The sequence below is a fragment of the Heliconius melpomene genome, chromosome 20, assembly GCF_056956725.1.
Source record: "Heliconius melpomene rosina isolate 202511_hmr_F chromosome 20, ASM5695672v1, whole genome shotgun sequence".
In the NCBI taxonomy this organism is placed as follows: domain Eukaryota; kingdom Metazoa; phylum Arthropoda; class Insecta; order Lepidoptera; family Nymphalidae; genus Heliconius; species Heliconius melpomene.
This window is the reverse complement of record NC_140408.1, coordinates 13,768,564-13,782,532: the sequence shown is the minus strand read 5'-3', so window position 1 is coordinate 13,782,532 and position 13,969 is coordinate 13,768,564. Positions and strand designations below refer to the sequence as shown.

The 13,969-nt window shown below is 36.0% G+C and overlaps 1 protein-coding gene across 1 annotated transcript; it reads right to left on the bottom strand.

The window, feature by feature from the left end:
* Nucleotides 1-5,082: 5,082 nt before the first annotated feature.
* Nucleotides 5,083-13,197, bottom strand: LOC146528121 (trypsin-like). Its single transcript, XM_085204944.1, has 6 exons — nt 12,701-13,197; nt 9,262-9,369; nt 8,938-9,058; nt 7,359-7,505; nt 6,380-6,517; nt 5,083-5,981 (listed from the first exon to the last, which is right to left on the bottom strand). The coding sequence occupies exons 1-6, from the start codon at nt 12,971-12,973 to the stop codon at nt 5,776-5,778; spliced, it is 993 nt and encodes a 330-aa protein (XP_085061070.1). The 5' UTR covers nt 12,974-13,197; the 3' UTR covers nt 5,083-5,775.
* Between the last annotated feature and the right edge of the window lie 772 nt (nt 13,198-13,969).

Sequence of the window (13,969 nt, the reverse complement as noted above, 5' to 3'; positions counted from 1 at the left end):
GCACAAGTACTAATGAGGGTATGCAGAGATAACACAATCAATGCGTAATATTAAATTGTGACCTGGTTGCGTCTATATGTTGAACGGTTTATATTAATGTCTAAGTTAGACTTTTCAGTTCTAAGTTAGTACTATTATTTAGGTATCTAAGTATGTTAGACTTTTGGTAAGTATTCTTAAATGCGGGGTTATCCTTTTATAGTAAAATACATCACGGACTTCATTCGTCCGTACCCTTTTGTGCTCTTCTGTATTTTTTTTGTGATTTTTATCATTGTTATATGACTAGACTCATTTACATCGTTGTTGATATCGAGTCATGTTTTATTCGTCGGGCTTGAGGAGTTCCAATATTTTCTTTTGTATTTTTGTAGTAGAAGTGTAGTGAAAAGTTGTTTTGAAAGTCCGGTGATTGTTCTCATTTCCCTGGATGTCGCCTGTTTGGTTTCTCGCAGTTGTCTCCCTTGTACATCCTTTGCGTATGAGATCCGCCTTCTCCACCTTCGTCTGGACTATGTGCTAGAAGAGTCTGCTGAGATGGATGCACCCGTAAATCTTGATCTTATCAGGGAGCGACAGTTGAGCTGAGAATATTCCGCTATGAATCTTGTTTGGAGCATATGTTACGTCCAATGGACGGTAGCTCATGACAGCTGGACGTCACGGGGTTTGAACTAAAATAATTAATTTGAGCAAAGCAACAGCATCTAACTATAAACGCGACTGTTGTTGGTTCAATTCCCACTCAAAGCGTAAGCGGTAGCAAAGCGCAGCGTTGAGATCCGCTACTCAACACGCATGGCACGAGAATTCAGCGGTGCGTGGGCTACGGAGAATTTTAGAGCTAGGCTCCATCTGTGTTCCCCCCTGTATGCGGGATACAGGTGAAGCTAAAAAATAATAATTCCCAATAAATATCTGACCTTCCATTCATATGCACGGACACGTGACTCGGTTTATCTCAACAAATGACACTTTTTTTTTTTTTTTTTTTTTTTTTTATATGGAATAGGCTTGCGTTTGACCGCATCAAGTCTGGTGAGCGTTGATGCGGTCTACGGTGGTGCACGCTTGCCTAGAAGATACCTATTCACCCTTTCTTTGAAAACCCCCACATTGTATGTCACAGGAAATACAGTTGCCGGCAGTGAGTTCCAATCTCTCGCAGTGCGGATAAAGAATGTAGCCTCAAAGCGTTTCGTTCGTACGGTAGGAATTTCTACCGTGTATGGATGGCGTAAAGCTGTATTTCTGGAAGTTCTGAGGTAAAAAGGGGCTGGGGGAACCAAGCTATGTAAATCATGGGCACACTCTCCGAAGTGTATCCGGTAAAACACAGATAGAGATGCAACCCTACGCCGGTGGCTAAGGCTCTGCAGTTGAGTTTCAACAAGGGTCCCGTCATTGATTAGCCTTCTGGCTCGTCTCTCAACTGACTCTAAGGTCTGTAATTGGTACTTGGCAGAACCATCCCATAAATGAGAGCAGTACTCCATACATGGTCTAACTTGTGCTTTATACAGTGTGAGAAGATGTTGAGGTGTAAAGTACTGTCTCACCTTGGAGAGGACGCCAAGTTTCTTAGCAGCCAACTGAGCTCTGGACTCAATGTAAGATCCAAAGTTAAGAGTCGATGAAAGAGTAATGCCAAGAAGTTCAAGGTGGTCGCTTAACGGTACCGATACATCTCGAAACGAGGGGGATAATTCGAATGGCCTTTTTTTCGCGGTGAACAGACACGCCTGGGTCTTAGTGGCATTAAATCTGACCAAATTAGCATCTCCCCAATCGGAGACTGCTTTGAGGTTCAAATTAAGGCGCTCAACCATAGTATCCCTATGCGATTGTATTTCAGGCCCACTTGCAGTAGCTTTAGCCATATAGCGCTCTACAACAGTGCTGTCATCTGCGTACCCAAGAATTCCAGGAATGAGTAAATCATTTATATGGAGCAGGAATAGAGTTGCAGAGAGCACTGACCCTTGAGGAACACCGGCATTTACATCCATTATATCAGACGAGCAGCCATCCACGACTACACGTATTGATCGGTCCCTCAAGAAGTCCGATAGCCAAGAACACAAGTCATCGGGCAAGCCATATGCTGGTAACTTTCCTATAAGGCTATCATGCCAAACCCTGTCGAAGGCCTTTGAGATGTCAAGAGAAACGGCCATTGCCTCACCATACCTCTCAATGGCCTCACTCCAGAAATGAGTGACATACGCTAGAAAATCCCCAGTAGACCGATTACGCCGAAAGCCATATTGGCGGTCACTGAGAAGGTCGTTTGTTTCTAGGTATACCAAGAGCTTATTATTCAGAACACGTTCCATGACCTTACAGATTATGGACGTGACTGAGATTGGCCTGTAATTGGCAGGGTCGGCGCGACTGCCCTTTTTGGGCACTGGTTGCACGTTGGCAAGCTTCCAGAGTTTAGGCACTTGTCCAATCGTAAGAGAAAGTCGAAAAAGGCGTGTTAAAACAGGAGTCAACTCAGCCGCACAATTTCTCAACACAATGGCCGATATACCATCAGGACCACTAGCTTTGTTCACGTCAAGACATCGTAGAACTTGGCGCACCTCCTTTTGGTGAATGTGTATATTACTCATTAGAGTGTCACATTTTGGTGGTATTGGAGGTACTGCGCCACCTGCGTCTAGACGCGAAGATTCTGCAAATTGAGATGCAAACAAGTTTGCTTTCTCTTCGGAAGTATGAGCTAGTGACCCATCGGGTTTCAGCAGTGGAGGAAGTGAAGGGCGAGCGAAGTTTGCTTCAACTGATTTCGATAAGGACCAAAACGCTTTACTACCTGCTGGGTACGACGCGAGTTTGGTCCCTATATGCCTTATGTGCTTAAGGCGAGCCTTCTGCATTACCTTTTTGCAAGACTTGGCCGCTGAATTGTAGGCTTTCTTCTTTCGTTTTCTGTGACGATCTGTGTGTGAAACTTATACGGTCTACATACAACACAACTATTCTGACCCGACTTTCCCATCCGGTTTCACCTGACATCATGCCGAAACACGACTAGGCCATTTCACGACACGACTTTGTCAGGTGGGTGGTAACCAGCCTCGGCTAATGCCTCCCACCAGAATGTTACCCGATTCGCACTACCCGGGGGTCACGTGTAGGGATTCGATTCTTCGAGTGTACTCCTACGGACGCAGGTAACCCAACCCCCAAACATTTAAATATACTTAAATACGTCTTTACGTAACCCTTTTCCGTTTCATGTATTATTTAAATAGATAAATATATTATATAAATAGATAAATAAATATTATAGTGGCCGTGGTTAAATGCAGAGAGAACCTGATAGGATAGGGAAGTAAATGCGATGGTCGTGCGTTCGATTCCCACTAGGGGCACTGAAATATTTAATTACTTCATTTCGTCGCTCTGGTAACAAAAATTCGGTGGAAGGTGGGGAATGGAAGTTTTTCAATGGGGACTCCGTTCTTCATTCGACACCGGTGCTACGGTAAAACTCGTACTCGGAAATAACTCTACATTTCAAGTTTTCCATTTTGTAAACTGAGTGACGTAAATAGAAAAAGACAGTTCTAATATTAGGTCCTTACTATTTACAAATTTATTTTTGTTTGATTAACCGTCATTCATTTGTTTTTTCTTCTGTTTGCAGGGTAGGCAAAGGAAGGCTTAGGCAAATAGTGTTATGACACTCCGTTCCCATTAAGGCACCACTGTTCAACACCTTCCGCCGTTAGGCATTGCGCGTTGAGTGGCAGAACTCAACGCTGCGAAATAAATAATAATGTTAATAAATATATCGCAATAGCCTTCAACTCATGTTTTAGTTATTTATGTTGTATACAAATAAAACAATATTTTGAATTTGAATCTGTAACCTTCACCCTAGAGGTAACTAGATCATACTTAATGAGCTTATGTATAAAACCTATATGTATGTTTGTACTAGAAATAATATTAACAATTTTATTTGTTTTGATTTATCTATGTTTAGGCTAAATACTGTTTTCCAATTGTACAAATATATATTTTTTAAATTCTACAATAGAACAAATTTTAAGAAAACTTATTTTGTTAGATACCAATTTCTCCTTGGTGCTATATTTTATGTCCAAAATATGAATATCTGATGTGAAAAACTAGCAATCTTTTTTATGAGGAATAATGAGGAAATGAAAATATTAAATAGTTCAATCCACTGAGTGAGAATCGAACCCAAAAAGTTAATAAATCTTTTATGGGTCTGAGTATACGTGTACCAAAATTTAAGATATCTGTAAAAAAAATTGTAACAAGTAAAGCTTATTACACTGTTCAAGAATAATTAGAGGATAAGCATGTATGGAATTAATGTCTATTGAATGTAATGCAGGATAGCTGCCAGCAAATGTAAGCCGGGTCTTCTCAGCAGGACTGCCTTCCGAACCGGTGGTAACTTCATGTTCAATCGACGATTCAAAAGTCAAAAGTCTATTTGAATAAAAAATATCTTGTATATGAAAATAATTATATTTTCATACTTCTAGTGGACTACATTACACAACAAACTCGCATGTATGTCCCACTAACATGACCTTTAATTACAAAATGGACGAACTTTATGTATGTCAAATGATACTCGTATCGTGTATTGACAGATACATATAATATACTTACTAGGAACCCAAACACGGCTTAAAAAAACAATGACATAAAATGAGGCCAGTCGCGCAGGTGATCAAGTTTGAGACTGTAAACGCGACGGTTCTGGGTTCAATTCCCACTCGGGGGAGTGAAATATTTAATATTTTAATAATTTCGCCATTCAACACGCAATGCCTCGACAATTCAGCTCAAAGTAGGGATCGGAACTGTCTTAAAATAGGTTAATCTGTGTATATTATTATTAATCTTTAGTTAAATAAAACACATATAATATATTATTACAATTTTATTATAATACTGATATAAGTTATAAAATAAATAATGTTTATTTCTACCATAACTCGTAAACACTAATTAGTTATTATTATTTAAATATAAAAAATAAATAACTTATATTATATTATTTTCCTATTTTATACTACATACTCGCAATTAATATAATTTAATTCTGATTTTTAATTAATTTATAAAGCAAAACTTAATTATTTTACTTACATTTAAAAATATTAATTTCGTATATAAATATAGTAATTAGTTACATATTATTTGTCTTAAGTTTTTTTTTAATTTGACAGTTCTTTTATAAAATAATCTTTGGCGTTAAATTATAATTTATAAGTAAAATATAAATAAAAGATAACTTAACATCTAAATTTACACATAATTTAAATAATTGTGGTTCGAAAAAGAATTTTTATGAAAGGATTAATTCTCTTTTAATTCATATATATAAAAGACGATTAAAGATTACAATTATTGGGCGGCGTTGAATTCCGCCATTGAACATATCTTGGAAATAGGGCGGAATTAAAAAAACAGTGTTTGAGTACTAGGTTCCCTCTGTCTACCATGCTATATGCGGGATATAGCGTGATGCTAACAAAAAGAATAGACACAAGCTTGGAAAAAAAGAATTACATTTGTATTTGTATATATCTATTTCCTATTAAGCCATAACTAGGTTATCATATAACATTATCGTATACTCAATACTTATAAATATATTTATCAATTTTTCAAGGAATAATTATGTAATTACGTAACGTACGATTGTGGGTTCAAATCTCTTTTGAAAATATATAACATACAATAAAACTATCAATTATCTAAACCTAAAGACAAGTCCTAAGATATCCTCTGTCCCAACGAAGAAGCAGTGCTTCTTATCCAATCCACGTAAGAGGCCACTCTAGTGTACACCCCCGGCCTCGCCCGCCTCGCACATCCGGAGCCCCATGACACTACACCATGTAACTGCCATCTACTTGTGAAACAGGCAAGAGGACCCCCTGAGTCTCCTTTACAAGCGTCTACTCCTCCTGATAGGACTCCTGGAAAAGAATATTTTAAATTCCTTATACTGTATTTGGTATAGGAATATATATATTTTAATTAATTTAATGTTGGAGATAACCAAGCTTCCATATTCCAATAAAATATTAAGTAAATTTAAATTAACTTCTATTGTACAATGTTAAAAAGTTCCAAGGATAAAAAATAAATATATAATAACTAAACAGTAATTTTTAACAAGAAGTCCATGATCATGTAGATTTCGAAATCGAATTCCGCCATTCATTACACAATGCCTCCTGGATTCGGCGGGAAGCCTACTTTGCCAACTCAGTTCCCATTAAGGCAGGTTCCCGCGTTCCCTGTGCCAATCAATGTGGGGGAAACAGTGTGATAATGAAAAATATATACACATATCAATTAGAAATCAACTCACCTGCACACAACATAGAATCCAGTATGGTTTGCTGACATCCACCCAGCACCTTCTCCTTCCTACAAGTGTTCTGATCCAAAACTGGTACAGCAGCTGCTCGTAACACTGGTGCGAAGTTCTGTTCTGTATCTGTTCCTTCTAGAAGATGAATAGAGAAGAGAACATTACATTTCTTTATATATAAAGCCAATGTACCAATTGAGTTTAAGTAGTTAACTTTCAATTTTGACTCAGAGGAATGTGAGGTCAAAATTACTAGACTTGGAAAATTAAAACTTGGCATGTAGGTAGGTTAGGGAGTGTAGGGGAGCACGAAGAAAAGAATTCTATAAATTCCTAAGGAAACTAGTATTTTTATAAAATGCCTAGAAAATTACATTGTTTTATAGTAAGATAAACAAACCGATAAAATATTACTGTCTATTACACAAAAACATAACATTGCTTAGTAAATAACACAGGCGCTTTACAAAAATATTTTTTGGAAATGTTTTATCAAGGCCTTTAAAATAAGTAAACATTTTTATACTGGATTTAAATTGATAGAAGGAGAGAGAGAGAGAGAGAGTTGTACAGGATAGAATAGAGGAGAGTCAGCTTGCGGAAATTTCGGCGATGTCGGATAGGAAGCCATCCAAGCTCACGACAATGATCAGAAACATGATCAAATTTACGTAAACCGAAGATAAATCCAATACATAGATTTTGTAACCGCTCTAGTTTATTTAGTTGTTCCTCAGATAAGTCTGGGTAACACGAATCAGCATAGTCTAAAATCGAGACGTTGTGTGTTAAAGACGAAAGATCGCGCTTTGTTTAATCTAGAACGAAGAAATGAATTCAGACATTGTGCTGTGCTATGACAGCCCTATAAAAGACGAGCGTAACCACTTCAGTACCAGGTAATTGATGAAAATCCTAAGTAAGACATACTGACATAAATATCCAAATTTAAAAAAAAAACAAAAACGTTTGCTACCTGTCTGATATCCCCAGCCACTGACAGCGCACCAGCGGCCAGCGCTGTCAGTTTTGTCAGGCAAGCATATCGGCCTGACGTGACTGTTGAATTGAACACCAGATCTGGACACCAGGACCACTGCTATGTCGTTGCTGTGGGGGCCATCTGGAATTGCAGACATTCATTGTATTAGTGTAAAGTATATATATTTTATTATTATCAGCGTCACTATATTCCGCATATAGCGGAATAGGCAGAAGGAACCTAATGTTAAAACACTCCGTTCCCCAATCACCTCCCTACTTTCAAGACATTGCGTATTGCGGAACTCAATACTAACGCGTTGTTACTATATCTGGTTTTATTTAGTCTTTATTAAGCGTTAAACTACGGAAATTGAAAAGAAAGGTGTAAAATCCTCTAATATACAGGATTCTACGACATTAGTCTTAGAATTGAATTTACAATCACCGTATACAGTCAAACACTGTACCAATATGCCATAACGGTGTCAACATCATGTATTACGATATTATTTTTTAATATCTCTCCATTTTGCACCCCGCCGTGGCCAGACCACTTACCCTATAAAAGGTAAAAAATCGTCACGTAGACTAAAGCGATAGGGGTGGGAATAGTGATGTCAGATATTAAAATAGTGTAGAGATCGATTGAAAACAGAAAACTATAATAATATTTAAACCCCAGAGCAAAGAAATTAATTGATTAAACTTACATTATTCTAAGAAAAATATAGTAAAATTAAAAAAATTAAAAAGTAAAAGTAAAGTATACGAATCTTATTTATGTGTTTATGGAAATTGGAGATCTTGTATAACAAGATCAAGTTCTTATAAAGAAGTAAAAAAATATATCGATATCGATTATCGACATACAACTATACTTCACTAAAGTTTAATGAAAGGACCAACTCGTCAAGATCCGACCGCAGAAGTGTTCTCGCCTAAGGGGCTTAAAAAAATTTGAAGGGGTGAAGTTTTTAATTTATCTCCCTAAATATACTAACACTAAGAGGGGATGTAGAATTATTACTATAATGAATATTTAGGGTGAAATATTTAGGTTCGATGATGAGTTTTTACAGTATCTCCGAAATTATATAAAATAGTCGGACTGTAAGTGTGACGGTTGTGGATTCGATTCCCACTCGGGAATGACTCATTGAAATTTTGCCACTCTACATGCATTACCTTGAAAATTGGGCGACACATGGATACCCCATGTGGCTTAACATTAAGGTCTAATATAATGCAAGAAACAACGTGAATCGTGAAAATTTTAAAGTAAGTTTTAGTTTAGGAAGAAAAGAAGAAGAATCTACTACTAGCTCCTTTTAATTAAGTAAATTGTTTTACCTTTCTAGTATTATTAAATTAAAGAATAGAATTTTACAATTCCATACAATATTTTTCACATCAATTTCACATTTTTTACATTAATTACCTGATACCCCTACGTAACTTGAGAAAAATAATCTTTACAGACACATCAGATAAGCGGACCACAGCTTTTAAGGCTGTCGTTTTTTTCAGGTACGGAACCCTAAAAATAAAGAAGATATAGAAATTAAACTCACTCTTCCTAAATTCCGGATGTGGCACTACTTTCTCCGCCAGGAATCTGTTTTCGTGTTTATCCTGCATCTTTAGACGGTGCTCACCAACTAGCAACCTGATGTGGTCTAGTTGTAGTGGTTGCTGGAATTTGAGAAAATTATTTTTGTTTTTATTTTCTTAACTTCACGCTATATCCTACATAGAGTAGGATAGACAGAGAGAACCTATTTTTAAAACATTGTGTACTTGATGGCCCGACTAAAATCTGCTTTGGGACTACCTTAAGAAATGCCTTTTTGCCTCAAATGGGGCGAACTCACATTCGCTTTTGCAGTCAGACTTACTTTATCAAAACAATGTGCAGCAGAGAGGACCAATCTCTCCGCTATTACGGCGCCGCCGCAGTGATGCTCAAACGTCAGCTTGTCAGTGTCCAGCATTTGGATTTCAACCTGCAAAAAATATGTAAATCTAACTACTATAAGCAAGCTTAAATGTTTGTTTATTTTTACGCGCTATCTCTAAAACGAATGTAGCACAGGTGTTAGCTGATAGTGACGGAAGACAATTTTGCCGTCTTATTTAGGTATTTTAATTTAATTTATATAAAAATACATGAATAATTCGTAAAGAACCATTATTGTTTAACATTATAAAAAGTGATATTTTATAGATTTTTTTAATTATAGTATATTTTACACTACAGTTTACAGTATATACTGGAGGCCGCCGACTGAAGGCGGTTGTGGCGGAACGGCACAGCTCTGGCTGTAAATGCGACGTTGTGTGTTCGATTCTCACTCGAGAAATAAACTATTTTCATTTCTTCTGATAGTAAGTTATAGTGAGGCTTTGATGCGGCGGCGGTTATACCTTAGTCACGCAAGTATCGAAAATTGGGCGGTACGTAGGGGAGTGTCTTAATCATAGCTTCCTTCTGCATACCCTACCATATACGGGGTACAGCGTGAAGCTAAAAAACTGTACATCCTTGTTTTTAGGGTTCTGTATATCAAAAGGTAAAAACGGAACCCTTATAGGAACACTTTGTTGTCCGTCTATCAAGACCAGTTATCTCGATCGCGTGAACGTACCGAGCTTAAAATAATATGAAATATTCAAATCAAAGGACCATACCCTTGAAGCACAGAAAGAATCAAGCTTCTATACATGTACAATGTACTCGTACATATACATATACCTTATACGTATTTTGTATACGTTTTAATAGAATTATTAGAAACTAGTCAAATTTCTGGAGCTTCAAAGAGTGTTTTTTTTTTCAATAAATTATTATATACTAGCGACCCTCTTGCGGCTGCGCCCGCTTTAACTACTGGATTATTCATATAATGTATGTTTGCAAAGCACTTAAGATAATGTGAAAATTAATTAAACCCTAATGCAACCCGTAATTTCGTAGTTTCAATAAGGATTTTCCAATTGTTTTACACAGCAAGGATTTTTTAGTAGGTACCGTAATTTCTTACGTCAATCTTTTCAAGTACTTATTAAAATATATTTAAATGACTATTTTTAGATAGTTAAATTATAATTTTTAAACGGAAGAAATTATAAACAAAAACCTACCTACTAATAACTACTACAAAAAATATGAAACCAAATATATCACGCTGAAATAATACATTCAACTCCAATTATCCAATACTTGAAACGCATCTAAATCTTCGTTGCTGTAGAGACAGGCGGGTTTCGAACTTGTGGTTAATGCTCAAGAGGGTATTCTGTCCCTGATGAAAAGCAAGCACTACGTGCCTGCCTGTGAGGAAAATTAAATAGAATGCATCGGCCGGGAATCGAACCCGGGCCGCCCCCGTGGCAGGCGAGCATTCTACCACTGAACCACCGATGCGTGTAAGGCAAGCGGGCGCGGCGGACGCATGGCGAGTGGCGGGCCGTTTCGCAGCAAGGATTTTTTTGATATTGTAACAACTTCTAAAGTACTTATTAAAATGAAAAACAGTAAAAGACAGTTTTGGTCTACATTAAATGGCCAACGTAACTAATGTACTTATTTATATGCTGAGAGTAAGGGATAAGTGAAACTTGAGTAACATACAGCTGATGTGTCAACGGCGTGATGTGCCAATAATTAAATGCGTTTTTCTGTAAAACTATTCGCAATTTAAAAATATTGTAAAAAGCAAATTTTATCTTCGTTTAACGTAGAAAATTAATAAAGTATTTTAAAGGATAAGAATTAATACCATTATGGAAAAATATCCCTCACAATAAAAAATATATTGAAATTATTATTTTTAGACAGAAAAATGATCACTACACGTTATTCTTAAAAGATACGAATATGCTCTCACGGACTTTTTTATAGATCTTATTAAGCGGAACAATACTCCAGTACATTTTTTTCATGTAGTACTTGCCATTAGAGCAGCGCATGCGCGAAAGTGTCTCAACGGGTAGGACTTTGTACACATTTATCGTATTTATGTCAATTTACATAAGAATGTACAAATAATAAACTATATATAAACTTTCTACGAAAAACAGTCGACTTAATGGTGAAGACCGCATCAAAATCCGTTGGGTGGCTTAGAAGAAGAAGAGTTAGAAACAACGGACAGACACGAAAAGCGACTTTGTTTTATAAGACATAGGATTACATTTTAAAAAAATATTAAATTGTATTTTATACCATAATCATTTAAAAATTACCGAAAAAAATATAATAGATAATACAAACATCGAAATAAAAGTTTCCTCTAATATTATTTAAATTCACAGGCTCTCTGTACATCAACGCGTGCCTTAAAAAATTGGCATCAAATTAAAAAAGTGAAAGTGACGTTTAAGAGACGTTGCACCATGGCGGCATTTGCTTTTGGTTTTGGCGCGGTTTTGTGTTTCCCGCGTCTTTTTATGTCAAATTGCATAATAAATTATTTATTTGTTGTCCAGTTATTGATGTATGGTCGACTTTTAAAGGTCGCTTTGCGTTTATGTAATGTTGAATAAAGGTATTTTTTGGGGTCGTGAGTGCATGTACTTAAGAGTTGTTTCTTAACTAATAGTTCCTTTTTATTTTGCAGTTTTTTTAAGGTTCTGCTATAGTCAAGGTATTTTTTTCACTTTTTATCTTTTCAAACTTTTCATGTCAAAAACGATCGAAAAACATCCGGAAACACTTGTTTTATTAAATGTCCACGAACTTATAATTCCCCAAAAATTTGGTTGACATATTCGTATCGTATTTCAAAAATATTTATAAAGCTTTGTAAAATATCTTCTATAACTACAAATATATTTTATAACTAAAAAAATAGAAGCTTATACATATATAAAGTTAATCTAAGTTTTATCAAGTACCAGTATGGCTTTTATTTATTTTCCCTTGAGATTGATTTGTAAACGCTATGACATTAATTAAGAAAAACGAAATTAATAATTTATAATAATGAAAATTATTTAATTTGCCCAAATTATGTTCTAAAAAAACAATACTATAATAAGCCTTGGCCTTTTGGCCAATCGTGGCGCAAGGGCACGAGCATGCGACTATGAACGCGACAAGCTGTGGGTTCGAATCCAACCCGAGAAAATGAAATGCTTAATATTTCAATTCCCTGGCTCTGGTAACGAGGCAAAGCGCGGCATCGAGTCCGCTACGCAACCATTCGTGGCCATCCCTCAGAATTCGGTTGAAAGAGTGAATCGGAAGTGTCTTAACACTAGGTTCCCACCTTCTCTCTCCCCTCTAAGTGCGGAATAGAGCTTGAAACTAAGAAAATCGTAACTTTTGCTTACCTGCCAAGGAAACGCTCCATAAGGAGCTTCAGATCCACCTACAATTTTCCCTCTTCGTAGCGTAAAATCCACTGTCCTAGTACCACATTGCACTCTTTCTTTATTCTTATCTCTTATAGAATTTTGATTGAAATAATTAACGGAAAAACTATTAAATGCTTTAGAAGGACGGGTTCTGTTCTTATAATATTCCATATGATTTACTCTATTTACGAACGTATGTTGCGATGTAGTTAATTTTATGAGGATAATACTGATAATAATCAGTTTCATTTTATAATTTTTTTAATTAAACAGTCTTCAAAACACTTTGACACTTTATTTTATTATCTGTTTATCTATTTTATTATAATCTGTCACAATATTAAATGTAACTTTAAAAAAAGAACAAAAAATTTACATCTGCCACAGATAATTCATCAAATTTCGAAAATAGCAGTGACAGTTTATTTTTTTTTCTAATTAAACGTACGAAAACGTGCACACGTAACAACAATCTCAGCCGAAATGCGTCTGACATGTGGTGCTTTATTTTTTTTTACACAATGCCAAACGACACGGAATGTGGGTCATGAGTTTGATTCGATGATGCATCTTTTGTCGCCATACATATATATGTATGTATGTCTGTCTATGTATGTGTTTAATCTGATTTAAACAGGATATTGTCTAAGATATCAATAACAATATATAAGGCGTTAGTTTTTATTTTAATTTATTTTAATCGTGTTCATACGTTTCAAGAACATCCCATTCTTTAGGAAGCCACTCAATTTAGGTATACTTAGTGTGACAGCGTCTAACTGTACCTGCGACGGTGGTAGGTTCGATTCCCTCTCGTGGGAATTATATTTATTTTGTCGCACTGATGAATTCCTCTCCACATGCAATGTGTCTAAACATTGGGCGGTACATGGGGAACAGCTAAACTTTGCTATATTTAATAAACAAAACTGATGAATATTAGAAGAGAAATAAGCTATGGAATTCGAAGTCGCTACCATCATCACCACATTGAGCCAAAAAAGTCACATATTTATGTATAACATTTATATATGCTAAAAAACCTTTTCGTGAACGACGGAACCCCACATCTTATCGACATCTTTCAAAAAATTTACATATTAGGTCATAGGTATGATCATTTTGTACGCGATGCCCTGATTCACTAGTTTTTACGCTTAATCGATTAAAAGGCTAAAACAGTATGGAGAATGATAAATAGGTTTAGATTATTCATATTAACCTAACCTCGATACTGTTAAAGCA

What these genes read in the sequence shown, in the direction of transcription:
- LOC146528121 (XM_085204944.1), bottom strand. Translation starts at nt 12,973, where the DNA reads ATGAAACTGATTATTATCAGTATTATCCTCATAAAATTAACTACATCG. An exon ending in ATGGAGCGTTTCCTTGGCAG is followed by an intron (nt 9,370 to 12,700) that starts GTAAGCAAAAGT and finishes TATTTTTTGCAG; the next exon opens with GTTGAAATCCAAATGCTGGA. An exon ending in ACATCCGGAATTTAGGAAGA is followed by an intron (nt 7,506 to 8,937) that starts GTGAGTTTAATT and finishes CTGCAATTCCAG; the next exon opens with ATGGCCCCCACAGCAACGAC.